We start from the raw sequence: 26896 nt of genomic DNA on the forward strand, positions 1-26896 counted from the left end.
AATCAGGAGAATTCTTTTTACACACAGATTTTTTTACACTGACACTATGAGAAAAAAATCTGTCCATTGAACCTCGTTACTAAAGGCCGTCTAAAGAATTCCTAAGATGTCATATCGGCAGAACCAAATGAAAAGGGAATCATATGGCTTTATTTATACATTTAATACTTACTGAATGCTGTCAAAATACGACGACTTTACCACTGCGATTTCTCAAAAATTAGAAATGTTTATTGCTATACACCGTTCCAGTAAATGTCATGATAGCCTTCGTAAGATTTTTTTAACTGTGCTAAAATTATCCTTGCGATTAACTCTAGAACTCGATTGTAAATTACAAGAAGAAATATTGCTATTCTGCAAATTACAATACAATCTTAAAAAAATTAATTATTTTTGAAGTACAATTATTTATTATTATAAATGTGTATCATGCTATCATTTCGTTATTATATTTGTATCAAATTTGATAATTTAAGACATGACATTTTTTTTAACCGGACTTAGATTCGTATCAAACGGACTCAAGTTCTAGAGTTAGAAAAAAAAATTAAGAGATGCGGAAACTTACTCAACACGATGACTTTACTCTTGCTGGTGACGTAACCCAATTCGTTTTCTGCCCGCACCTCGTACAAGCCTCCGTCGCTACCCTTTAGTAATGTCACCGTTAAATCGTAGCTCTCACTACGCTGACTGTCCCTAGTGATTTTGATTCTGGCATCCGCTGTCACTTCTTCACCATCCTTGTACCACTTAACTTCTGGATCCGGCGTGCCGGAAACTTCGAATGTCAACTGCAGCGTTTCACCCTCTTTTAACCTCTGGTCTGTTAATTTCTTCAAAAGCTTCGGCCGAGTATTTACTGTCAAGTTGGAACTGCTCGAGTTTTCACCATATTCATTCTCCACCTTACAAGTATAATGACCCTTCAACTCGGTTTTCACCTCCTTAATGATGAGCTTATAATTGTCGTCTTCTTCTACGCGAGTGTACTCTGTGCGCTTCTCTGTGATTTCAACATCACCCAGAAACCAATGCACACTTGGCTTCGGGAAGCCTTCGACCTTGACTACAAATTCGACGTTCAACTCGCCCTCGTTTGCACTGATGTCGCACAATTTCGTCTTGAACCTCGGTATACCGCGTACCTGCAATAATATCGCAAAAATATTAGAAGTAAAAAATTAAAAAAATAATTGCAGAATTTTTGAATTCCAAATAAACTTTAGTTAGTTTAAAATATAAAAGATTATTTTCAAAATATATTTTAAATTCAAGGATCAGATTATATACCCTGATTCTCGTCTCGTCCGAAATCGTTCCATGCTTGTTCACCACTTCGGCTTTGTAAATCGCCGCATCTTCTACTTTTGCACCATTGACTGTAAGTATATAATTGTTTCCGTTTTTCGTCATCTTCATGCGATCGCTCGCAGTCAAAAGCTGCCCGTCTTTGTACCAGTTGATTGTTGGTTCTCCATCAGACTCTACCTCAATCAAGAGATTCAATGTATCGCCTTCGTTAATTACTCGTGGCTCGCCCAGTCCCTTCTTAATCTTTGGCGGGCATCTGATGCCGACCTTCCAGATCTCAGTTGTCTGATTGATCTCATTTCGTGCAACAATCGAGTATGAACCAGCATCAGTCAATTTAGCATTTTTTATTACAAGCTTGTATGTGTCGCTGTTCTCCTTAATGATCTTAATACGATTGCTCTCCTCAATCAACTGACCATCCTTGTACCAAGTCACTTCCGGTGCCGGAGTAGCCTCCACTTGCACAGTCATCGTGTCTGTCTCTTCAATCATAATCATCATATCAGACTGTTTCTTCGTGATCTTTGGCGCAGATTTCACAATCAGTTCGATCTGTGTACTATCCTCTCCAAGATCGTTCTTTGCCCTGATGGTATAAACTCCGGCGTCTTTAGCGGTAACTTGTTTAATGACCAATGACAAGGATTCCTCATCTTCCCAGAGGTATTTGATCCTACCACCAGCTATAATCTCTTGACCATCCTTGGTCCATTTGATATCCGGCTTGGGATATCCCTTCACCTGCAGGTCCAACATCGCAGAGCCACCGGCGCTCACCTCGGATTGCTTCGATTCTGTTTGAAGTTTCGGTTTTTCTGGATCCTTCAGCAATTGATTCACAGCGCCCTGTACTGTCAGCTCTGCACTGCAGCTAATATTACCTACGTATTTAAGAATTTATATGAATTAACGTATTAATATAATATGTGAAATGCGACAGCAATATTAAATTAATATTAATTATTACAATATAATCTTTACCTGTGCTAGTTTGCGCCACGCAAGTGTAAAGACCGGCGTCCTCAGGCTTCACATGTTGAAACACCAGTGCCAGAGTATCTTCATTATCCTTGAAGAGAACTTTGAATCTCTCCTCAGGATCAAATGTCTGTCCGTCACGCGTCCAAATAAATCGTGGCTCGGTTCCAAGCTCAAGGAGACCTTCAGGAAGACCTTGGAAAAGTGGCTTTTCATCGGTCACTGTCACCACCGCCTCGCACGTGGCTTCGCCATAGCGATTCATAGCTGTGCATGAATATTTTCCGGCGTCCTGCTTCTGAACATCAGCAATCACTAATTCATAAAATCCTTTCTCGGCGTTGTCTCGAATGATCTTCACACGTTCATACTTTGCGTCAATTAAGGTACTATCCTTAAAGCTAAGAAAAAATGCGCGTTAATGTGTTAATTCGCAAACAATAGACATTTGAAAAAAGTGTTCCAATTTTTCAAACATCTTTCTAATGTCTATTGCACATTTTTTAAATTTTTGTTACGTAATTTATATCTAAATATATCTAATTATAGCTAAAAAATTTCCTTGCTTTCTTTTATTTAAAATTAAATTATTTTTATTTCTAAAATATAAATTTTACAAATAGAGATTTTTGTAGTAGAGAAAGTTTGGAACTTACAACTGTATTTCCGGATTAGGATCCCCTTTGACTTTAATCATAAAACGTAGATAGGTATTCTCAAGGAGCTCGGTATCCTTCAGACGCACCAAGAATATAGGAGAGTTTGCTTCTACCCTTGCTTTTTTCTCTTCCGGACTCACTGCAATATTTTATATCAATAAAAACATAAAATTATTTATGTTTAGAAATAACATTATGATATTATAACTTACATTGTTGAACCACTAACTGAGCAGTGCACGTCGCTTCACCGTTTACATTCAGAGCACGTGCAATGTATATGCCGGAATCTGATTCGTGAACGTTCTGGATCTCAAGCTTACATATATTGTCAGTCAATGTGGTGGTGACACGATCAGCCAATTTGTCCTCCATCGGTTTGTTATCCTTCAACCATTGTATCCTTACGGTCGGATCGCTAGTTAACATCGTGCACTCGAAACTGGCAACTTCTCCGGCTATAAAAGACAAATCGAATTAGAGCAAAGCAACGACGCATCGTGATTCCGAAGGAAATGAGAATGATGTGAGAAACGAATTCGTCAATTCCAATACAATCGTCCTGTATCTAAAATACTCAAAACAAATAGCATTATACATTATAATTTACCCCTTTACGTGAACATCAAAATGGGAAGGAATATAAAAATTATCACAGAATAGATTTAATATAGTTATTAAATGTGCTCAATGCAATTCATACGATCTGATGTGACGATATATGCATATCGTGCGACTATATATGCATATATATTGAATGTGATTAACACATAACACTGTTTTTGATTCATGGAAATATGAATGTGCATATGTGTATAACAAATTTTAAGATGTAAAATGTATATCAAAGGATATTATCTTTTAATAACTAACAAAAAATTACTTTGCTATAAAAAAACTTCGCTGAAAATATACTATATATAAATATGTATATATTTTTAAACAAATGCTTCAATGTCACTTTACTATCTATGAAAATCGACTGAAGAAGCAATATAATGTGTGAATTGTGAAAATATGTCAATGTAAATGTCCGTGAATGTTGATGTAATATTGGTATCAGAATAACATATCAGTGTAATGAATATAAATGTTTAGTGTAGATGTTGTAGCAGACATCTATGATTTAGCGGTATAAAGCGTGTTTAACCAGCAATATAATATTACGTCTAAAAGCAGTTTGCTCTATTAGCTAGAAGAAGAACACGAAAAGATATGGAAGAAATATAGAGAACAGTGAACGCTGATAAATTAAGCAAGTACGTGTCACTTTACCTATGGCGTGTATCAATGCCTTTTTTGGTTGCGTCGCTAAAACAATAAAAATGTATCTTATATCTTGTGATAATCAAAGAAAAAAAATGTATGTATTATTCCTAGCAATTATTTAATGCTAATTTCTGTGTACGCCCCAGTTATTAATTAACAATAATATAATGGTAACTGTTCAAAGATTTGACGTCGTATACTTACGTTCTACATTGCAGCCTTCTATCGTCTTGATAAACACCGGTTTGCCAACATCAGTGTCAAGAGTGATTTTGGCAGTTCTGCTTTCGACATTCGTATCCGTTGCTCTACCACCGGCAATTGCAGTCTCATAGGAAGTCATGGTTTCTGATGTCCGACCCATCCCTTGCGACGAGGAAGACATTCTCGTCTCGATGGCAGACGCCGCTGATTCCATGTATGAGGACACGCCATTACGACTGCTCGATATCGATGAATATTCTACAGGGGTATTAATTGGTAACTACCTTACTATTTGACATATAGTATGTCCATAGATTTCAAATTAGGTAACTTGAAATTATTTTTTGTTTCTGGATACTATACTCGAACAAAATGATGCGATATTTACTGGCATTTTGTCAAAAGAGAAAGAGAAGAGAACAAGAAGAAAATCTATTAATATTTAAAAGAATTATTTTCGACATTCTTGAACACATAAAAATAAATATTCTAGTGATATATAAGCGTTTGCAACTACAATATACATTCGGCGCAACATTGATTTGCATTGTCAACTTTAACAAGCATCCGCATGCTACACCAAATTACGACGAAAGATTTTTGGCGATACGAGTATCAACAAGCTCTCACCTTCCACGACTTTCGAAGAGGCGCTCGCGCTGTATCGACTCGCGGAATATCTTCTGGACATGTCTGCTTGCTCTTCCTCGATCTTAATTTTCTTTATTTCCGATGTGTCGATCGTACTCACGGAGTCCTTCCTCTTCTCCACAACTTTCGTGGATTCTTTCGCGTCTGTCGCGTCTGTTTTTGATGGACCCGGATTTGCTTCTACCTTCGTTGGATTACTCTGAGCTTTAAGTAATCCTGGATTCGCTTGAGATGGTTCGATTTTTAGCGATACCGATTTCTCGTCGCTTTTGAGTTCTTCCTTGCCTTCTGGTATTTCTTCGGTTACTTGAAGATCATCTGCTGCATGTTCGGCGAGAGCGACCAAATCACTGGCGTACTGACGAATTTCTTTGAGCCAATAGGCTTTTACGGGGTCTTTGTGAGCTACTAAAGTGATAGGGTAATTGGATACAGCCGGATTATGTAGTTCAAAGGATCGTATATTATCGGGATGATCCTTCACTTCTACTTCCGGTAACTAAAACAAAATGATCAAATTTGTCATGTTATTTTACATGTTTTTATTGTAAATATCACAATGTTATTTAAATTCTTTCTTACTCGAATAATATCCTTTAAGATGAAAACTGATCTATCCTCCGATATGCGTCTGACTTTGCAAATGAGAATTCGTGCTTTGAATAGAAACAAGTATCTTTCTTTGCTCTTTCCTTCTTTATCGATAACCGTGTACCATTCCTGAAAACACATCATGTAACATTATTTTTTTTAATTCTTGTTAATTTATTCTTTCTAATTTACTTTTTAATTCACTTTTTAATTTACTTACTATCTTTTAATACACATATACCTACATGTGTGAGTAATCTACCAAGTTTGTGAATATTCCCTTTGTATCCTTCGATATTACTTATAAATTTATTATCAGTCGCTCTATGAGGAATTCCTAGCATCAACTCTAACGCTTTTTGTAGATCGTCGCAGTTTTCACCTAATCGGGTCGAATACTTCACCAGCTCCTGTAAACAATACGCGTAAACAGTTAATATTTTTTTATACAAAAAAATTGATAATTTTGTGACGAATTAAACCGAGATAAACTTTGCCTCAATCCGCCTACGATCGCACGAATTTTGCGCAACGTCGTGACTGTCATCCTTGGACCGAATTAACTCGTATCATATACTTCAATTATTACCGTCGCTTTTCCATGCTTGTACCTGTCTCGTGTTTGGACAGTTTTTCCATAAAGTTAAATCGTGTTTCGATAGTTATTAATCTACTATGTAGACGCGAACACGCATTTTTAGCCCGCTAAATCGGTATAACACCCACACACATTCATGCAAACGCAAAATGTTCTACATCATCGTTTTTATGTAGAGAGTCCAGATTTATTGAAAGATATATTCTTTGGCAAATTCGGCGACGTCTTTTTAGCATGTATATTTCCAGCTTATTTATATGTATATACCCATATAGCACAAAAAGAATTCAGTCGTATGTCGTCAATTCTGAGTTCATTTCCAGATGCAAAAAGAATTCTTTTTTGTCTTTCTTTTGAAAATGAATTCTAAATTGATAACATTGCAATTAAATTCTTTTTGAACTCGCTGTGATATCTGGATATATAGTTACAAAGATATTTTATACTAAAGTATGAAAGAATTTTTTATTGCAAGAATTGAAAAGAATTTCGTAACAGAAAAGAAAATCATACAATTATACTCAAAATTATAATGACGATTATATTCAGTTAGATTCGGTTCTGAATTAGCAAACTTGTTATGTTCTAAATTTAGCAAACCTGTTGATGTCGCGAAGTAATAATTAAGTATTATTTTAGACTTCTGGCTAATATTTACTATGCGTATTTTAAAACACACAGTCGTTAGAGCGGCGACAGTCTGCAGCGGTACTATCAACAAACAATATATAGCTCAAAAACTATTAATTGCGGAATTCTTGTTCATACTTCAATGTAGAAGTTGCTACCTTGGTGTTAATTTTTCCGGGCAACTGGCCCATTTAAACTGGCTAATAAAATTAATCTACTTGGCTTCAACAAACTTTACGAGCACTGTCGAAATACTTGAAAAATCTTGACATGTAGATCTAAAACGTTAGATCTAAAACGTCTCTATATTTATTTAAAAAATTTTTTATAGAAATAGAATATTTATTAATATCAATTAAATTAATTCCATTTTAAATGTTAGTGAGAAGATTTTTTTGGATGATTTAATTATAAAATGATGCAGACAGTTCGTGCCTCTTTAATTGTCAATTTGTAATATATATTTTGAATGAATGGCTGTAATTATATCAAGGAGATATGATTTCAAGGCAAAGTGGAAAGCGCTTTAGCGCCGTGCTATTTCCGTCTGACGCAATAAAATTCGAGCGGAAATATAGGTCGTGCTGTATATCTGTGCATTCGGTTGTCTGGTATTATTGTCTTGATTTCATCAGCAAAAAAAAGTGTATATTAAACATTTGTGTTATTCATTTTTTACAGATGTTTTTCAAATTTGATAAGTTAATAATATATTTCTGCAGTGTTGTTGTGAATATTCGTATAATAAGATTATGAGATTTCTATTCCTATTTTGCAATGAAACAAAAATAAAACGTTATTTTACCTTTAACAGGAGCTGGTAGTCGTTTATGCGTTGTATCGGGAGCTTCAAATGTTCTGATATGCTCTTGTCGTCACCCAGAGTTTGGCTCAACTCCTGTAAGAAACGAAACGATGGCACGAATTCTTAGTTTTGTCAACGCCGTATGTAGATATTTAGAACAAATTTCTATGTAAATTTTATTTATGCAAAATTTTGTATGAAATTAAAATTATATTAGCAAATTTAAATTTTAGTTTTTTTTTGTCTCTAAAATTCTTAAGAGTCTCCTTCTTCATTATTTTTATGCATCTACCCAGATCTGTGCGATCTCAAACTGAAGCTACATTTTTCTACTTACAGTCTTTCCATAAATATAATGTCAAATTTAAACTTTTCTTGCACATGCACTAATGTCGATATTTCCAGATCTATTCTACTTTAAGAAGTGTAATTCGCAATTAGAGCGATTAGAGATTAACGAAACGATAAATCACCACACATTCTTGCTAAGTGAAATTGAAGTGTTTCATTTGAGGTGGTTTTCGCGTCTCAATGAAGAAATTGGCCGACACCGTAATTCGACACCAAGAAGATCTGGCGTGAACATACGTATTTTTGGATGTGTGACTGAATTTTGCATGCAAAGGCGAGTGTGTGTCATCCCCGCAGAGAACGTGGTCACAGAGTTAGCATGTTGAGACAATGATGACACACGATTGACGTATCGCATAAGCGCATCGCAATGCTTTGTGACTTTTGGAGAACGGAGAGAGCAAAACTGCGTACTACTATCGGACGCGCACCTTAAACAAGGAGGGAACACCCTGAGATCGCTACCAAAGTCGAGATATTTCGTCGAGATATGGTCGTCGCGTGGTTGCTCGCAGATGAACTGCGCACAGAAGTCCGGCTTCTGATCAAATTCAGTGGGTCGCGCGATTCTCACACACAGACGGTGTGATGGTCAGTGGTTCACGATACTGAGGAGGAATCTTCGGGTGCTCGCAACTGCCTCCGTAGTATACTCGGAAGACCAATACGGTAACGGCTATACTTAGACGCCGGACGATTTCGTGTACGACTGACCACGCACGAAAACAACACGAAGATTGCGCGGATCATCAATACACTTCATCTCGCGATCCATTCTCCTTGCATTTTTTACACGACAGTCGAACAATCTACTTCACCTTATTCACTCTCTAGTGGATGTAAAGGGCGCATAAGAATTTGCAGATGAAAAAAATCCGGAATGTCTTCTTCAATTAAAATAATTTTTTAGCAAAGAATTTCCATCTCGGACAAAATTGATTTCTGGTCTAACGGATGATATAATCTTAAAGAATAGTTTTATATTAGATCGAAGAACTGCGATTATAAAAATATAAATCTTAAAATAGATACTTATGAATTTATAACGAAATATATTTAATGCAGCAATTATAATATTTTATGTTCTATAATATTTATTATCGGATAATATGTCGTGTTATATAATATTGTCTATGACATATTTTGAATCTTGATGAAAACGCATTTTTCCGAATAGCACGCATCTCGATACTATCAGTCGTAGGTAAGAGAAGCGAAAGATGTTCCGTCCGTTAAGAATAAACTCAGCTATTTTGAGGGCTGGACACACGCCCGCATATCCCCCGCGTGTTATATAATTACCATCATTTTCTTCAATCCATACCGCTGAGGCAATCGAACATGGATTTCCAGTGAAAATTCGCAACGCGTATGACGCATTAAAATGACAAATAAAAGAATATTTATTATGACGTTTTAAAATAGGATACACGGTGTGGGTTAAAAGCTTTTAAAAGATACTATCAATAGATAATAAACTATCTACAGAAAATAATTTTTAAGACATATTTTATATATAATATACATTGCAATATGTTTTAATATAAATACATATACAGTATCTGATACTTAATTTATATTTTTATATTATTTTATTATTTTTTAATAATATATGATTTTGCATTTAGATAAAAATATATCTTGAGTATTTTTAGAAAAATAAAATATTAGTTTGCGATCACTTAATTTTGATTATTATTAATGCCAATTTATTACTATCAACAAATTTAAAGTCCTAATTTCATTACAGATGCTAATTCAATTTAATTTGGAAACTAAATTTCGTATTTCTCGCCAATTTAAGCTTAATGAATTCTTGATTAAAAGTGACAACAATTTATTACACAAATTAATATAAGAAATGAATTTCTGCAATAATAATAATAATAAAACATAACTTGCCTCAAAGTATTCGCGTACTTTGTCGTTTGCCTGAAGAAATTCTTGAGCAGCGGGCTCGTCTCTGCAGTACGCCACGTGCTTGTCAAAGTCTCTCTCCTGAAATAGAATAGCATCTTGTTGTAATTAACTATTTGATTCAAGAGTCGATTATGTAATGTATAATATTAAGTTTATTCCTTGGCAATTTGTTTATAGAAATTTCTATTTTATACTTTATATATACTTTCACGAATGCAATTCTCATATACCAAACAAACATTTTACTGTTTAATTTTGCGTTCTTGTATAAAGAATTACAATTAGAAAATAAATAAATATAAAAATAATCAAAAATTATTTCAAATAATGTAAACTTAATTTAATTATTTCAATAATAAATATTACTAGTGAATCACTTACCAATCTTAAGAAAGTTTTGCCAAGCATACGTGGTTGATCCGCATAGTATTTGACGCCCTCGATCAACACCCTGCCGAACGATCTAAGTAAGGCCGGAATTAATTATCATGCCAAAGTCACACCACGCCTAACATGCTACGGAATGGAAGTCTGTGTCATCTTCAGAATGAGCACGCTTTACTTAGGAACGATATGTAATGCAAGGTAGTCCCAAAAATGTGGCATATTTTAGTTGTCAATATTATTTTACTGATCTATAAAGGGTGAAAACGATTCTTACGGGTTCTCATGGAAAAATTAGAATTTAATTTGTTCTCAGATTAAAACAACAAGATCAACATCGATGAGTACTGATGAATTAGGTTGAGTTAGTAATGTAATGAATACAAAATTGACTTAATATTGTATCAATAATATCGTAACATGATAATTTTTTTAAATGAGATTAGAACTACTTATATATTTTTAAAGCTTATGCAGCTTATGTTTTATAGTAACATTTTTATAGTAACATTGACTTGTTACGTCTATCAAATCATATCATTAAAGAGGACATTATAATCAAATTTTTAAAAAGCGATAATACAAATATGGATTAATTTTTGGGTCACGTTCACATATACGAAGAAGCACACTATCACACAAATACGCTTCAACTTACGCTTTATACATCGTATTCCGCTATAAGTGAAAAAATAATGTGTGGAAAGTTGTATGTGCGTACAAAATGTAGTTGTGTATAAGAATTTGTGTATAACAATTTTTAGTGATATTTTTACTGATAAGTCAATAACGGTATACATTATCCACTAAATACAAAATAACATTAACATTACATCAATGTTATAATTTCCCACTTAACAATGTAATTGTTACACACAACAATATAATATATTATATGTATTTATTTACTGTTGAGTGGAAATTAATTTGATGCAATATTACTTTGTATTTAGCGCATTAAAAGATTATTCGAGTGTGCATGTGTTTCTTCGATGTGTTCGCAATTGTAAATAACAAAATGAAATATTTATATTTGTTTATGTAATCAACGTAATAAAATATTTAGATAAATAATAGATTAAGATGTATAATTTTATAAATACAGTGAATCTCCTAATAAATTTTGTGATTGTTTATATGTAATTGTTGATTGTTTATAATAATTAAGCGTGTACGTTTATAATATCCCTTATTTCCACCGAAATTGAATAAAAAAAAAACAGAAATCAAGTATTATATTTATAAATGCTCGTCTGTGACAGTGTTGCAATAAACTTTTGCGTTTTTCAATTAATGTATGCTATCGTAAATACCTACGTGTTATGAAAATCGGCTATTTGTTTCAAATTAGTGAAGATAATTTCTTTATTGTCTCGTACAACTCGCGGAACGCCAGGATTATCGAGAGGCTTTAGATAACGTTCAACGACGAGTTGAATATCCTTGCCAAATTCTTCCTCAGTTTCGATTAACTCTTTCACAACAGCTCTGTAAGTAAAGCGAATGTTAAGATATTTTTGTCTTACTGTTGATTATATTAAAATATAATTGTAAAAGAAATTAAAGTATATATATATATATATATATGTCTATTATATGTAACAAATTATAAAAATGCGTTAAAAATTGAAAGATAAAAGCAAATACATACTCTCGTCGATAATGAGAATCTTCTGGCCGATTCATTGATAAAGTCTCTTCACTAAGCGCCGTTTGCATTAAAATGGATGAAGGTAACCATCCCTGCCTTCCGTCGGATGTACGAACGTATACCCTATAAAGCAACAAATCCTATTAGACATTTGTATATTGTAAAAAAAAATATCTTCCGCCGAATACTTGCATTTTCCAAGATTGCAGACATTTTAAGAAATTTTATAATGTTGCATCTTTATAAAAATAAAAACAAACTTCTTTAAAATTATTAATCATACTAATCATTTTTGATAATTCGCGATTGTATATTCTTAACATTTAAAAACTTATCGAAAGGTCATTTTTCGGAAATCTTCATTGAACGATTTTATTTTCGACTAATTCATTGTACAATTTTATTTTCAATTTTCGTCGATAATTTTGAGTCAAATAAAATTATCTAATAATTAAATCAGGATCGAATGATTATCGACAGAGATGATATAGATAGACATTCGAAAGCGTAGGAGTCCCGCAGTTATATTTATGCAGAATGACTAAGGCATCGTGCCATCGAAGTCATCGTCCATTCACAGAACGCAAAATATGCTGGCGAACATGCTTGAATTGCTACAAAAGCTTTATCATGCAATTGCCATTCTCATGGTTATAGAGAAGTGCATTATCTCAGTCTCGCCAATTCACGTTAACAGTAATGAAACGTAATTCAATATTGTATATCGAATTATGCCTGTTTCTATCAATGTAGATCAATTTTAATCTTAGGTCGACTTATTTTTCATTCTTTCTTAATTCTTAGAAGTAGGAAAAATGAAGAGTTAGTTACACCAAAATTAAAATTAACCTACATTGATAGAAACGAGCATTTGTCTAACAACATAACTCTTTCTAAAATTATAAATATGTTGAGTTTTTGCAAAACGTCTGTAATATCTCGTTAATACAATGCCTTTTCAACGTTTAAAGATTCTTTTAGGTAATAAGTTATACTATCGATTTTACTGACATTGGCCTGCCGCCAATCACGCAGAGATGTGATTGCTCGAGATATTATTGTGCAGGACGTTTATAAATGCTTAATCTTCATTAGCGTCGTCATAATTCAGCGTTGTTAAATTTATTTTGGAACCGCAAATCCAAATTTGCTCTCAATACAGCTGCACGGATTGCTTTTGTCTCGTCTGTCGTATTTAAACAGTCACAAAACGCGCACATGCTGCAGGAATTTGAATGATTGTTCCGTTAAATGTGCTGACACCGCAACAACAAAGGAATGTATCAAATCATTTATTATAAATATTTAGTTTAGTAATATTTGAATAGTCAATGTTATGGTAATTTATCATTTTGTATTTTTAGTCAGAACATAATAGTTTTTGTAACATTCATCTATAAAAATATTCATTACAATTAGCTTATTTTGATATCTTAATTCATAATTGAGATTTTGTAGGGTTGAACTTTTTATAATACCTTCATTAAATTGTTTGTCATTTTAAACTTATAAAACTAATCTATGTTAACTTTTTAAAAATTTATACATATTTCTTGAATTATTGTTTACAGCATACAATATTAAAGGGATTAACAGCATTTTAATGGCATCGTTGATGACGGCAATCGTTATCTTATAACACAGGAAGCTGATGACCACATGTTCTTGATGAGTCAAAATTTAATATTGCAGCCTTCATTATTCTATTCTGAGTCGGTTACTTTAGACTTTGTTATGAGATCAGGGTAAAATATTATACATCGAAGAGCTAATTTACGCTTTTGGCGATAAAATTAGCAAATACGGAACATATTTCTAGTTGTCACGTTATCAGATGATTTTCAAGGTGGAAATCTAAATGAATATCATTGTCCCAGTCTCGATGTTTTACCTTTGAAGGCTCGTATCTGAGTCGACGCTCGGACTGCTTCGAGCACGCGGATCTGCATGATTTCGACGTGGCCGAATCGAAAGCTTGTGTTTGGCAGCCGAATTGTCCAAGATATCGCCAACTTCGACCTCCAGATCGGGATCGATTCTCGCTTTCCTACAACAACGCGAAGCATCCGCTATAGGATCTCGTCCTTTGTGCGACGAGGAGTTTATAGAAAAGAGATTTGTATCTCTTGATATTATGTTATATATCTGTTACATATTTGTTATATATATATATATATATATTAGGTGTTGGAATTAATTCGTAGCGTTTTACAAGTGATGGGAAGTACTTTCATTAATGTATTTTTTAATGCTCATGTGAAATAAATAACATTCTTTCATTAAAAACGCTACGAATTAATTCCAACACCTAATATATATATATATATATATAATATTTTTATATAGAGCTAGTTATCTATTTGTTATCAGAATTAATCGCATAACAATGAGTAAGTCTTTGACGTGCAAAGCAATTAAAGCGGATGTTTCACAAGCATTGTGGTAGGATCAGGGTGCCATTTGCGGATTATATTTCGCAACATACCGTTTCATCTTGTTAATTTTGCGGATGTAGTTGAAAGCCATGTGCTGTGCTAATTTTACGACGTGTAATAGCAAGACGTAGATTTCACAGTACGGTTCTTCCATCGTTATATTATTTCATTTCAAAAAGCTCATGCGATTTAATAGCAATTTCAAGATTTTTATCTTTGACTATTCGAGGATTATTCACCTGTTGTAGCGAGCGCGTAAACGCCAATTTTCTTGTATAACCGAGACTATCGCAAGATTTTTATGTGACTATAAATTTCGCGCATATTTTCCATCTGTCGAAGTATTTACAAATTTCGCATCATATGTCAGACGAACGCCAATAAAACCACCGTATAGTATAAAAATAGAACACCGCGAGCGGGTGTGCAAGCAGAAACCCAAGCGTGTCTTATATTCGCAGGGCAATGATCCTCGTCTTATGGTTCGACATCCGGATTAGCTTGACCGAAGTCAGATTAGCTCCCCGGTTTTCTTACGATCACACGGAGAAGCCACGGATTCAGCGATGGATGTGAAAGTATATAATTGCGGCCGCGGTTAATACGCGTACAAACAGTAGCTGCCTTCAAAATCCGATATTATCTGCGCTCGCTCTCGCGAGAAGACCAGTGTCAGCGTTAATAGACGAGATGCACCTGTTGGTCATAAATGTACCCCGTCCAATTTGATCCCTCGGTTATCACTTCCGCATGTACGCCGAGATCTCGGGTATCGGTGATAAACAACCTGGACAATCGTTATCGCAAGCGTGTCGACACGCGCAGCGTGAGACTCGCATGTGAACGATGAGTCGCGCAGACTATCTTTAGATCGAGTGGTGAATTTTATCTACCACGAAACGGTTGCCACCCACGTGTACGCGCGCGATACGAAAAGCAGCGCGATGACAAAATCCATCGAGAAGCTATCTCTTCTTTTCTCTTCTTAAATTGTATTCTTGAACTAAAAATTACTTACTTTGCCGAACCGTCATGATCGACGGCCTCGACGATGTCGCCAACATTCACGGTAAATCCATCGGTGTCCGCTATATAGTCCTTCACAATGACATAATTTTCCGAAGATCCCTGTAACAAAAATGTGACGACGACACAAATAGAATAAAAAATTGTAACGGACTTTTTTTTCAAGTGCACCTTGAAACAAAAATAGGAATGATACATCTTTTTTTTTTAAATCGTAAAACGCAATTGAATTATAAAATTATAGTTTTGGTTGAAAAATAGAGACAGGTTTTGGAACCAACGTTGAAAGAAATTAACAAGAGATGAAAATCTTAAAAATATATATCACGCGTGAAACTAGACCTAACGTGAATCACTCTTTCTTGATTAAATAATTTATAGTTAACGTGTGAAATATAAAATATTAAATACATTGGCTCTTCGATAAAAAATGTTCATCACATACTTCAGTCTCCATCTTCCTAATATTATACTTTACCCGCTCAAAGCTGCACCATTGCCGAGCACCGTTCAATCTCTTCAGACTTGGCGTGTTCTCCCTGCTGACTGAATAAAAAGCAGCCGATTGTTCAGATTTTGATAGATTTGCAGTACCATTACTTTCTTGCTTATTGGAATTACCATTGGCAGAACTATCCAGACTGCTCGCAATCGATGTTGTACCGGTAAAGGTGGTGGACATCATCTCGCCGATTTCAATGTCCACTTCCTTTGCTACCGGACAACAATACATAGAGAACCGATGAGCGGCTGGACGATTCAGCCTGAGCGCCGAAAATACGTGCAATGGTTCGAAATGATGTATACCATCTTCATCAAGGACAGTGTAGGCAACTTCACCGGTTAACACCGACCTAGAAGCCTCTCTAGGTACAACTGCTTGCATACCCTGTTTCAAAATCATGAAAATAGCCGACCGCTTATGATTTCTTCTCAATAAGAATTCTTCCATTGCCAGGCTGTTGTCAGCGCGTAGCAACGCAGTTGGAACATCAGCTGAGGACATCAAAGGAGTCTCTTCAGGTACTATCATCAATGCGGCACTCTCTCTTACGAGAGTTCGTAATCGCGGATCCGTTTTAGCCAATTCAGGATCGCTGCATAGCTGTCCGAGAGCATTCATAAAAGGTGGTCGTTCTTCTGCGAGTTTTCTCATGATTGCCAGCCTCTTCAATACGTCCATGGTCACTCGGTCGTTTGCTAGAGCCTGAGTAGATTTCTCGTCGCTGATCACTGACAGCAAGCTGTTCGCCGTATCAGGCATCCCTAGAGCTCGTGCTAAACCTACAGCTTGAAGCAGCATCTCGCGAACGTCCGGTCCCTCGGCGTTCAATAGCTCTGTTACATGAATTTTGCTCGATTCTCGGACCGCCTGGACGATCGCCTTATGAACCGTCTCCGCAGCTTCCTTCTCAGTTGCCACGTTCGCTACGTGTCGCGACACATTTTTTAGAACAAGTGATACTAGCTCTGGATCGTTCTTCGAAACGGTTCGAAAAGCCGGTCCAATTAAATCCGTATTGTGTTCCTCTTCGAGAATCAGCGATAGCTTGTCGAGTATAACATCTCTCCGCAACGGCTGGCGTGGACTCACGGTTGATTTGAGAATGTTCACTTTATTTTTCTTGGTGTTCAACAATTCTGACAGTATACTTTGGCAAAAAGAACTGCGATTTTGCGAAATTAAGAGAATTTTTAGAATTTCATCTACCGATCGATCGATGTCTTGATCGTTTTGACGGAATAGAATTTTAAATGATTCACTAATGGAAGAATAGACGAAGTCTTGAAAATTGCTATTATCTAATGTTATTTGTTCATCCGATATCATCAAAGCAGTTGCTGCAATTGCTGCTCTTATTATACCCTGCAGTGACTCGACGTTATTCTCATTGTTTGTTCTTATTTCTTCAGTTTCAATAACAGGCGATCGATTACCGTTTGTTAACGTTATTGTATTTTCAGTATCTGAATTTCGTTGCTGCTGCAGAACAATATTTTTCGCTAATTGCGCAATTGTCGACATGACTTGCGCCAACTTCACCGCTGTACCACCTTGCAAACCTAATTTTGTTGCCACGGCGAGAGCCTGTTCTAAAGCCATCGCCTTCGGATCCACATCCACGTCCACCGTTGGTAGATTTGTCGCAACTTTTCGTCCCACGGATAATCCCGCCTCAGATAGTTCGTGTAACATCTTAGAGTCTATGCTGGTCTCACCGCGATGGCGAAAACGTGGATTGTAATGTAGATGCTGCGGACGCAGCAATCGCAGCTCCTCGGGAGTAACCTCGAATCCTTGTACAGAAAACTCCAGCTCACCCTCAGGCGTATCAATGAGATCAGGAGCGACGAAACAAGGCCCCTCTTCCGTCTGTACGATTTGACCCGGTATGAAGGTCACACCCATTTCGCCTGCTTCCACCACACGGCCAGGTACAAATCTGGGCCCATCCGGCGTGTCCACTACTTGTCCCGGTACGAATCTAGATCCCTCTTCCTCGGTGTAGATTACCTGACCGGGAATGAACGTCGGCCCTACTTTGGTATCGACGATCTGACCTGGCACGAAACGTGGTCCATCCGGCGTATCTACCGTTTGACCGGGTACGAACTTGGGACCGGTTCGGGTCTCCACTATCTGACCAGGCACGAATTTCGGTCCACTGCTAGTATCGATTACTTGACCAGGCACGAACTCCTCGCCCTTCTCTGTTGTAACTATCTGACCTGGTAAGAAGCCATCCTCTGTCATGACACCTGGTACAAAACGTGGCCCGTCCTTGTCACCGGTAACCAATTGTCCGGGAACGATTTTCCTACCTTCCGGCAGATTTCTTGCATTCTCCGGGAAGAACTCGATACCCTTCTCTGTCTGCACCATGTGACCGAAGACTTCACGCTGCTGAAAAGTTGATACTGCACTCGCAGTTTTCGAATTTATAGGTATACCGATAGGACTAGCGTCTTGGAAAATTACTTCATCGAACTTTCTCGCTGCGATAAATTCGAAGCCTTTCTCGGTGATAATAGTTCGTCCTGGACAGAATACCATACCTTCCGGAGTCTTTAATACTTGTCCTTCAACAAATTTCTGACCTTTCGGGGTATCCAGCGTCATCCCCGACACAAATGTTGAGATATCCTCCGTTTCTCTAGCAACACCAGGAATAAAATGTTTCTCGCCCGATTTCGTAGTTACGTATTGACCTGGAACAAATTGTGAACCTTCGGTTGTTAGCAATGTCTGTCCAGGAATAAACTTGGGTCCGCTGTTCGGTGATTCAACGCATTGACCAGGTACAAATTCGTGCCTGCCATTGATCTGTACATTCTGTCCCGGCACAAAGACTGGCTCGCCATGATAATCTGTAACAGTCTGGCCCGCCATAAAACGTATTCCATCCGGAGTAATCACGGTTTGACCGGCAATGAAAGTACCATTTGCTACTATTTGACCAGCCACAAATTTTGGACCCTCCTCCGTCAGAACGGTCTGACCTTCAACAAATTTGCTTCCTTCGCTTGTGTGGAATGTCTGTCCTTGCACGAAACGCTCGCCTCGCTCTGTTGTTAAGGTCTGTCCAGCGATAAACACTGACGTTCTTGCTCCCTCCGATTCATTCACAGTCACGATCTGTCCAGGGACCAAAAGAGGACCATCAGGCGTATTAAGAGTTAATCCTGGAGTGAAGGTGGGACCTTGAGGTGTCTGCAAGGTTTGACCAGGCACGAAAATGGTACCGGAAGGTGTATGCATCGTTTGACCAGCAACAAATCTTTCGGCCGATTTAATGTCCAATTTGAGACCTTTAACGTTATGCATCGTAAACTTCTTGCCAGTAGGCAGATTTCGCACTAGTTCGGGTATTTCCTCTATTTTAGGCAAACATTCTAACGCCTGTTCTCCAGCTTGCAAAAACTTCTCCGTCACGTTCGCGCTGCCTTCAAGATCATCCTGTAGAATATTTTGAATCGCATTCTGCAATGTAATGTCCGGCTTTGCAATTAAAGGTGTTAGTGGTTTTACGATTGCGATCGCTTCAAAACCACCTACAAACTCAGATATAGGACTAGTGTATAAGATTGGTTCTTGATCTATGATTTGTGGCTCAGCTATTATAGGTATTGGTATTTTTTCGATTATTGGCACACCAGTTGGTTTCTTCGAGTTGTTTTGCAATGAATTCCAGTCTAATATGTTGGAAACGGGTTTTGTTGCGTCCTTAAAGGCACTCGACATATTCACGACATCAAAAGACATCAGTTTCGCTTGTTCTACATTCACGTGCTTCCAGTTTTCTGCCATTTCCTCCTTGATCTCTTCTTTGATGCTTCGTAGTTTAAGTTGCTTGGTACGTTGAAGCTCTTCCTCATCGGCTGCTCTCTCTTTCTCTTCAAAAAATTTCTTTGCATAATTCAGTACAGTCTGTTTCTTTCTTTTTCGTTTTCTAGCTTCCATTTCCAGCTTTTCTCGTTCCTTCAGCACCTCTTCTCGTGGTCCCATGCCGTCATAAAGATTATCAAAATCCACTAAATTCTTAAAATCCACAGACACATTTTTGCCTTGCTTCAATCTTAACAAAACGGTATCACAATCTCTCGAGAGCATTACATCTTTGACATCTCCGTCCCTAACGGCGGCTTCCAACTTCGCTGGAAATACAAGGCTGCATCTTCGTTCTTCCACCGTGTACACAAACTTCTCTGCTTCTTCAATTGGGGTTTGCTTCGTGTTTAGAAGCTCTCTCAATGCACGTTGCTGCTCACCCTCGCCCTCCAAAATCGGGAAGACGTAACGATAGTCTTTGAGCATCACGTGTCTCTTCTTTTCGCCGACAATCAAACCGGCAGTGTAATGATGCGCGCCGAGACCCGACGCGTTCGTGATCTTACATTTTGACTTGTCATGAGGATGCGCGCCCAACAATACCGGAATGTAATGATGAGTTGGCAAGCCGTAGGATTTGCCAGTGATGCGGCAGAATCGCTTAGCGTCCGCTGGACTTATAGGTGGTAAAAGCGGAAAGTAGTTTGGTCTAGGGAGACCCCGACTTTTACCTGTAATCCTGCAGAAGGACATTGTCTTCTCCCGAGATTATTTGATATTTAGTAAAAACATTAATAATACTTTATAATTTTTCTAACGATTACAGATGTTATCACGTAGACTTCAAGGTGATGATTATAGAAATAGATAATGGAGTTTTCTTGATTTTAGATTATTCTTCTCTTAATCGTGTCCTTCTTGATAGTTTGAGATTATTAACAGTACTCTGATTGATGACTTGAAATTACAGATATACTCTGCGATTTTAAAAGCGGTTAGAATGAAAGATTATATGTTAAGCTTTCGAGATTTCGAGTGATTCAGATTCGTCTTGAACTTGAACTCGCGACGAATTCACAAATTGTGCGAATCGAATTGGTCTTTCTTAAGACCGCGCTATAGAAGCTCGCATTTTAACCGGTCGATTTATATACCGATTCTTTCTTCAGAAATTAATGTCCAATCACATTTACGCCCACACGTCAACAAAATCGTTTTGCCGATGATGTAGATAAATGGACATCAGCTCGAAACTTGGCATCCACACGATGGGAATCGCGATTTTGCGCCTTCGATCATTTTCACGCATCACCGTCTCACCTCCGCCGCGATATTTGTTGAATTTCGTTTTCAATTCATCTACATATGTTTAGATTCTGAGTACAATTTCTTGCATATGATTTCTTTCCTCTTTTTGAATAAAATATAATTTAGATCAAAGCGTATCATTTGTCGATGCTTCTCGATATAAATCTTTATAATTGATCCAAAGTTGAAAAGTTTTAACATCCATTTTAAATTTTTGTTTAACAAAAAATTTGTCTTACTACTTGAGTTAACATTTGCTCAATATTATTTATTCTATCTTTTCTTAGAACGAGCATTTAACCATTTGACATTTTACTTTCGATTACTTAATACCTCGCACGCGTCACCTGTAAACTGACATAACATTGAGCGTTTCACGGTTTACTTTTCATATTCATAATTCTAAAAAAAAAAAACATTTCTGTACATTATTTCATGTCACGAATCACAACCTTGATTTCTTTATTAGTCCACTTATTAATTTCGAATATGCACTTTTATGCAGATAATTTAATAATAGTTCTTTAAAAGAAATTTAGAAAATGCAAATTTAAAAGTAAAGCTATTAATAATCATTAATTTTCAATATTTGCATAGAAATTTTTCGAATTTCTTAATAATATTTAATCTTGTAAGCAAAATTTCTTTCCTCCAAACTGATTGTTGAAGTAATTTTATTCTATCCTGTTTCGTTGTTAGAAAAAATTATTTTGCTTCTTATTCGTTTCTTCCTACGTGAAAATATTCATTCTCGTCTAATATACATATTTGATGTCATTCGTTTCTCGTTCCAGTGTAATCGGATGAACGCGTTCTCCATTATTTTTATACTACAATTTTTGTTGATTTCATAGCCCGTATAGATTCTCATTCATGCCGATCACTAAGCAAAACATCTTCACTCTCGTTACACCGATCACATCGTTCGGCTTTTCGCGAGATGCGGTCCTCCCGAAAGGTGTATATCGGCGATACGCGGCGAAAGCGAGACTACTCTCTGCGTACGAAGTGGCTAAGAGCCGTTTGCACAGCGAGTCTCTCTCTCAGCTCCCACGACCAGAAATAGCCTACCCTTCTTACACTTCTCCAATACATCTTTAGAACGGAGTACACGGACCCGGATCTCCGTGAAGTCGTGCATAACCGACACCGGATTTTCAGCGCACGGGAGTTTGCACGTGGAAGTTTCTCACGTTTTGAAAGCCACGGATTTGGTAACCACGGATTCGGTTCTGAAACTGCATGACAATTTGAATAGAATATATTTTTCATTAGAATTACGATTGAAATTAATAATCTGATATTTATATAATTATACTGTACTATTGATTACTCGAAGAATATTTTTTTGTATTTTTCTCATGTAAATTAGAATTTCCTATGTTTTCATTATGAATTTTAATAGTGTAAATTTTAATAATTGCTTGGTAATTTTCTTGATAATGCTGCACTGAGTGGAGTTCCGTTTTAAACAATGCTGGACGCAAATCCCGGCAATAAATCGCAAATGTTAGTTTAAAAAGAGCAACAGGCGATTTGCTCTGAATGATTGAAGACCCTCGTAAACAAATGCACGGACGCTTTGTTGGCAATGTCAAGCGGAATAGGTGAGAATAAAGCTTGTGAGAAATAAAGCTTTACAATGAAAAACGATGAGAATGAGCGATGTCGTTTAAACTTAAACATCTATTTGGTGCCAGTCCACTGGCAGACGAAGGAAAAATCACGCGCGAGCATTCAGAACATACTTGCATATTTTTATGGTCGAGCGAACAGTTTTCCTAGCGTGACTTAATGGACGAACCGAAGTTACTTTAACGTTTTGTTCCGCGGTCGTTCGCAGTGATTTACGACAACTGTTAACTTTCTCAGGGAAGAAGTCGAGCGAATCATGATAAACGATGCAGATCAATATTGATTTATAATTAGGGAAGCGTTCTAATTTATATATTATTTCATCATAACAAACGCATAAATCATCAGTGAAAAAAAATTTAATTCCAAAGAAATAAAATGATTTATCTGCATAAAATTTAAATAAATACAACAGTTGTTATTATAACTTCTGTCAATAATATTAAAATAAAAAATTGATTACAGATTGCAGAATTTGACGAAGTATTTAGTTGATTACAAAGATCACATTAACTACGTAAATTAATTCTTCTATTATATATTCTCAAAATGCTTTTTCTCAAAATCCGGAAGATTTTGTAAGACCCTTATGGATGATGACGAGGCGCCAGACGTGTATATATTGTGGGCGGAATTCGCGATCGCTCGTATAATTCACTAACGACCGATAAACGCATCTGGTCGTTGTTAAAACGATGCGATCAAAAATAAACCGGGAATAAAAATCAACCAATGCCGGGCAAGTACCTCGCGTGTAAACGTAAACCGTGTAAATTCCACGGGCTTTGTCCCCAATTTGCCTCACTCTCCATTTTCAGAAATATTTCATCAGTGTCTTGATGATAGAATAAAATATCTTAAGATATTAATATTAATAATTATATACATATTATAAAAAGCTTAATGGGATAAGAAGTGTAAAAAAACAAATAATTAATTAAAATAAATTCTACTTTTACTTCATATAATTAGTAATAAAATATATAACGGGATGATAATAATTCTATATATATTACAATACTAAGAAGTTGTACGATTAACTAATCCGAGCCTAATAGGGTTGGGCACATATTTCGGTGCGAAATAAAAATTACATCGCGAGAACGAAGCATTGCTTCGAGAAACTTGAAACGCGCCCGACATAATGCATCCCTTGTATGCATCGCGTGAAAGAGAATGATCTTAATAAAAAGATTGCCGAGCGAAAGGCGATGGGAAAAAAGGGAAAGACAACGCGTGAAGACGAAAGACACACATGCGTATCGCGGGAGGGCTCGAAATGGCAGTGTGTAGCCTGCAGCTTTTGGCAACGAATCAGATATTCCATCTACTTCTGTCATGTACTCGCCTGGTCTCCTCTCAATCACAATGATTCCGAGATTTTTTTCTACAGACCAACGCAATGTGTCAAAAAAGATGTTGCTATTGTCAAGGACATGTCAACCTCACATGCTAAATGAGACACACATAGTCGAGAAATCCTATAAGTGTATATCTTCATATAATATCTGTTTATAATGTAATAAAGTATATGTTCCAAAATCTGCCTGCATAAAATACGTTCGATAATAATACAGATTATAAAAATTTTTATATACATCTTTATTTTTTATATACGTATATGTAGCATGAAAATATAGCTTCAATATGCATATATCAATAGCAATAATATCGGAGCGCTAATATAGGCCGGTATTCATAGTTGATTTTTATATTTAAGGTCGTCTTAAACACAATCTTAAGATGTCATAAGTCAAGCAGAGGGGGTATTAGCAACTTAAGACGGTCTTAAAATAAGAACCTATTATGAATACCGGTCATAGAGACGTAATTGTCTTTGCTTTTGGACAATTATTTATAAATTTGTACGGTATTTATATGTTTAGAAACCAAGAGAGTCCATCAAATGTCAGCATCACTCACTGTAATACATAAATGCATAGACACATATAGTATGAAATATGAAGACAGAGCATTGCCTCTTTTACATACTTATTTCTGTTCTATGTCTATGAATAAATGCCATTTGTTTCAGTTTCAGATATATCGAACGCATAACATATTACATAAAGCGTTTTCTACAACTAAGACTGTGTTCCAAAATTCACTACCAGTACTACGAATCTATAGAGCGCACGTAACGTAAACTATAAATTTTTAGAGCTGACACTGAATTTTGAAACACAGCCTAAATATCGATGTGTTTTTATTGTTTTATATTAATTAATTTAAGTTGATCTAAGCATTTGTTATTTCTTTGAGCTGTACTCATTACTTATAATCTTTTTTCTCTTTCTTTTTATAAATTAAAACGTATATATGGCTATTTTATTTTAAATATAGAAAATATAGATAATAAAGTACAATTGAAAAAAATGGGAGCGGTTCTTTTTCATAATCGATATTATACTCACGCTGCTTGTTAAATGTACGACTTCTTCAGTTACCCCTCGTTGAATTGTCGTTCCACTAGTAATGGTACGAGATAACTCCAACGAAAATTCTGCACAAACAATGCAACAAACATTACATAGAAAAATATCAATATTTATATACTGATAAATATCTTTATCATAAATCATAAAATTTAAATAGCGCAATTTTAATTTTCCAACATTTTTCATGCGTAACATATATTCAATTTATTATTATGCGAACAACATAAATGTGTTTAGATTTGCTTACTCAGCATAATTATAATAATTTAAGCAAAGAGGAAAGTATTTTTTTACAAGATTTTTATAAAGTATAACAAATATTACTTGCCTTTTTTTCTTTTGGATGTAGTACTCATTCGCGAACTAAATGCCATTATTATGTGTGTTCAATCATTCAATGTTACATTATTATTCTGAAACAGACATAAATAAAGGCTAATACAATTTAAGTTTTACCTAAATTACCTTGTTATCTCAATAATTATTTCAAAATAATAATTTATATATATTATGATAAATTTTTTGCATAAACAAATTTTATTTTTTTATATGTCTATATAAATGCTAATATATCATTGTGATATCATCATTAAACACATTGTTGCTAAATATTTTTCAGATAAATTTCAAGAAAGTTGCAAGTTCCTGAAGTCTCTCTTTCGAGCAGTAGGTAACTTATCTACATCGAACAATCAAGAAAACACAACAGATTTATCCACGGAAATCTTATAAAGTTATCATCAATCGCACACACAATGTCTAATATCTGTTTAAATCTGCATTCAAAATGAAGAATATAATGAAACCTGTGATAGTTGCCAACTATAGATTGATTTATAGGCAAAATAAAAATCATAGAAAAAGAATTATAACTCTGACAGTATAACTTAACTAAATTGTAATACAATATGAAGAAATAAAAAATATTAATTTTCAAAATGGAGCATATAGATATATTAAGACGAGGATGACGGGGAAGATTTCTCTCTTTCCTGTGGCGCGGAAAATCGCGTTTATGACAGTCTTTGATTTTGCCAAGTGCCATAATTCATTACTTAATGGCCAGAGCCAACGACGATAAGTTGTGCGTAATGCACCGATGAATAAAGTAAGCATCTTAGTGGATCAACCTTTGGTTTGAGAGATCCGAGATCTATTTCCGACACGCGGACAGTCGTAGCTGTCCGTCGCGATTGGCTGACTCCGTCGGCTCGTCGCGATGTTGGCCGCATTTTCATTCGTTTCTCCGTTAATCGGGTCACTTCCGCTATTCGATTTTCGCATCACCGAAGTGCTACACTGAATCGCGGGATTGATGCGCGAGATTATTCATCTTTGGGAAAATTGCAAAGCGCGCGTCAGATCATAACTTGAATGTAATTTCAATTTTCAATTTTCGATATATATGTTTCGCATCGTCCTTAATTTTTGCATTAATTATAAAATTATGTCAAATTATAATATAAAAATAATATAAAAATAATTTATAGCTTTGAAATTATTATTAACTTTCTTTATTACGATTGCAATCATTGATGTAATAAAAATAAATCATGCGCTAATCCACGATTTTTCTAAACGTTTCACTGGAATGAAAATATACTGGCCTTGTGTTAGTGAATGATATAGCAGTGAATGATATAGCAGCTCACGTGGTGTAAACACATGGCCCCAGAGCTATCATTAGGGAGAAAACTTCTTCTCAAAACAGGT

The 26896-nt window shown here is 35.8% G+C and overlaps 1 protein-coding gene across 6 annotated transcripts in view; it reads right to left on the reverse strand.

The window, feature by feature from the left end:
* Window positions 1–26896, reverse strand: part of Obsc (Obscurin) — a 42526-nt gene that overhangs the window by 13492 nt on the left and 2138 nt on the right. For 2 of the 6 annotated variants that reach the window (XM_011064053.2, XM_011064052.2), the window contains exons 1-18: window positions 15951–22127; window positions 15465–15574; window positions 13903–14058; window positions 12012–12134; window positions 11678–11848; window positions 10358–10439; window positions 9959–10054; window positions 7706–7798; window positions 5918–6082; window positions 5664–5801; window positions 5061–5580; window positions 4431–4688; window positions 4233–4268; window positions 3170–3415; window positions 2955–3096; window positions 2302–2699; window positions 1297–2201; window positions 572–1151 (exon numbers count right to left, since the gene is read on the reverse strand). In XM_011064053.2, coding sequence (XP_011062355.2) covers window positions 572–1151; window positions 1297–2201; window positions 2302–2699; window positions 2955–3096; window positions 3170–3415; window positions 4233–4268; window positions 4431–4688; window positions 5061–5580; window positions 5664–5801; window positions 5918–6082; window positions 7706–7798; window positions 9959–10054; window positions 10358–10439; window positions 11678–11848; window positions 12012–12134; window positions 13903–14058; window positions 15465–15574; window positions 15951–20555 — 8824 coding nt within the window. In that variant the 5' untranslated portion in view covers window positions 20556–22127. Of the gene's footprint in view, window positions 1–571; window positions 1152–1296; window positions 2202–2301; window positions 2700–2954; window positions 3097–3169; window positions 3416–4232; window positions 4269–4430; window positions 4689–5060; window positions 5581–5663; window positions 5802–5917; window positions 6083–7705; window positions 7799–9958; window positions 10055–10357; window positions 10440–11677; window positions 11849–12011; window positions 12135–13902; window positions 14059–15464; window positions 15575–15950; window positions 22129–25159; window positions 25249–25511; window positions 25597–26896 lie in introns of those variants that run through there. The other 4 variants (XM_087408711.1, XM_011064050.2, XM_011064049.2 and 1 more) reach the window with 4 other exon arrangements.

The sequence above is a fragment of the Acromyrmex echinatior genome, chromosome 8, assembly GCF_024713525.1.
Source record: "Acromyrmex echinatior isolate Ae372 chromosome 8, ASM2471352v2, whole genome shotgun sequence".
Lineage (NCBI taxonomy): Eukaryota > Metazoa > Arthropoda > Insecta > Hymenoptera > Formicidae > Acromyrmex > Acromyrmex echinatior.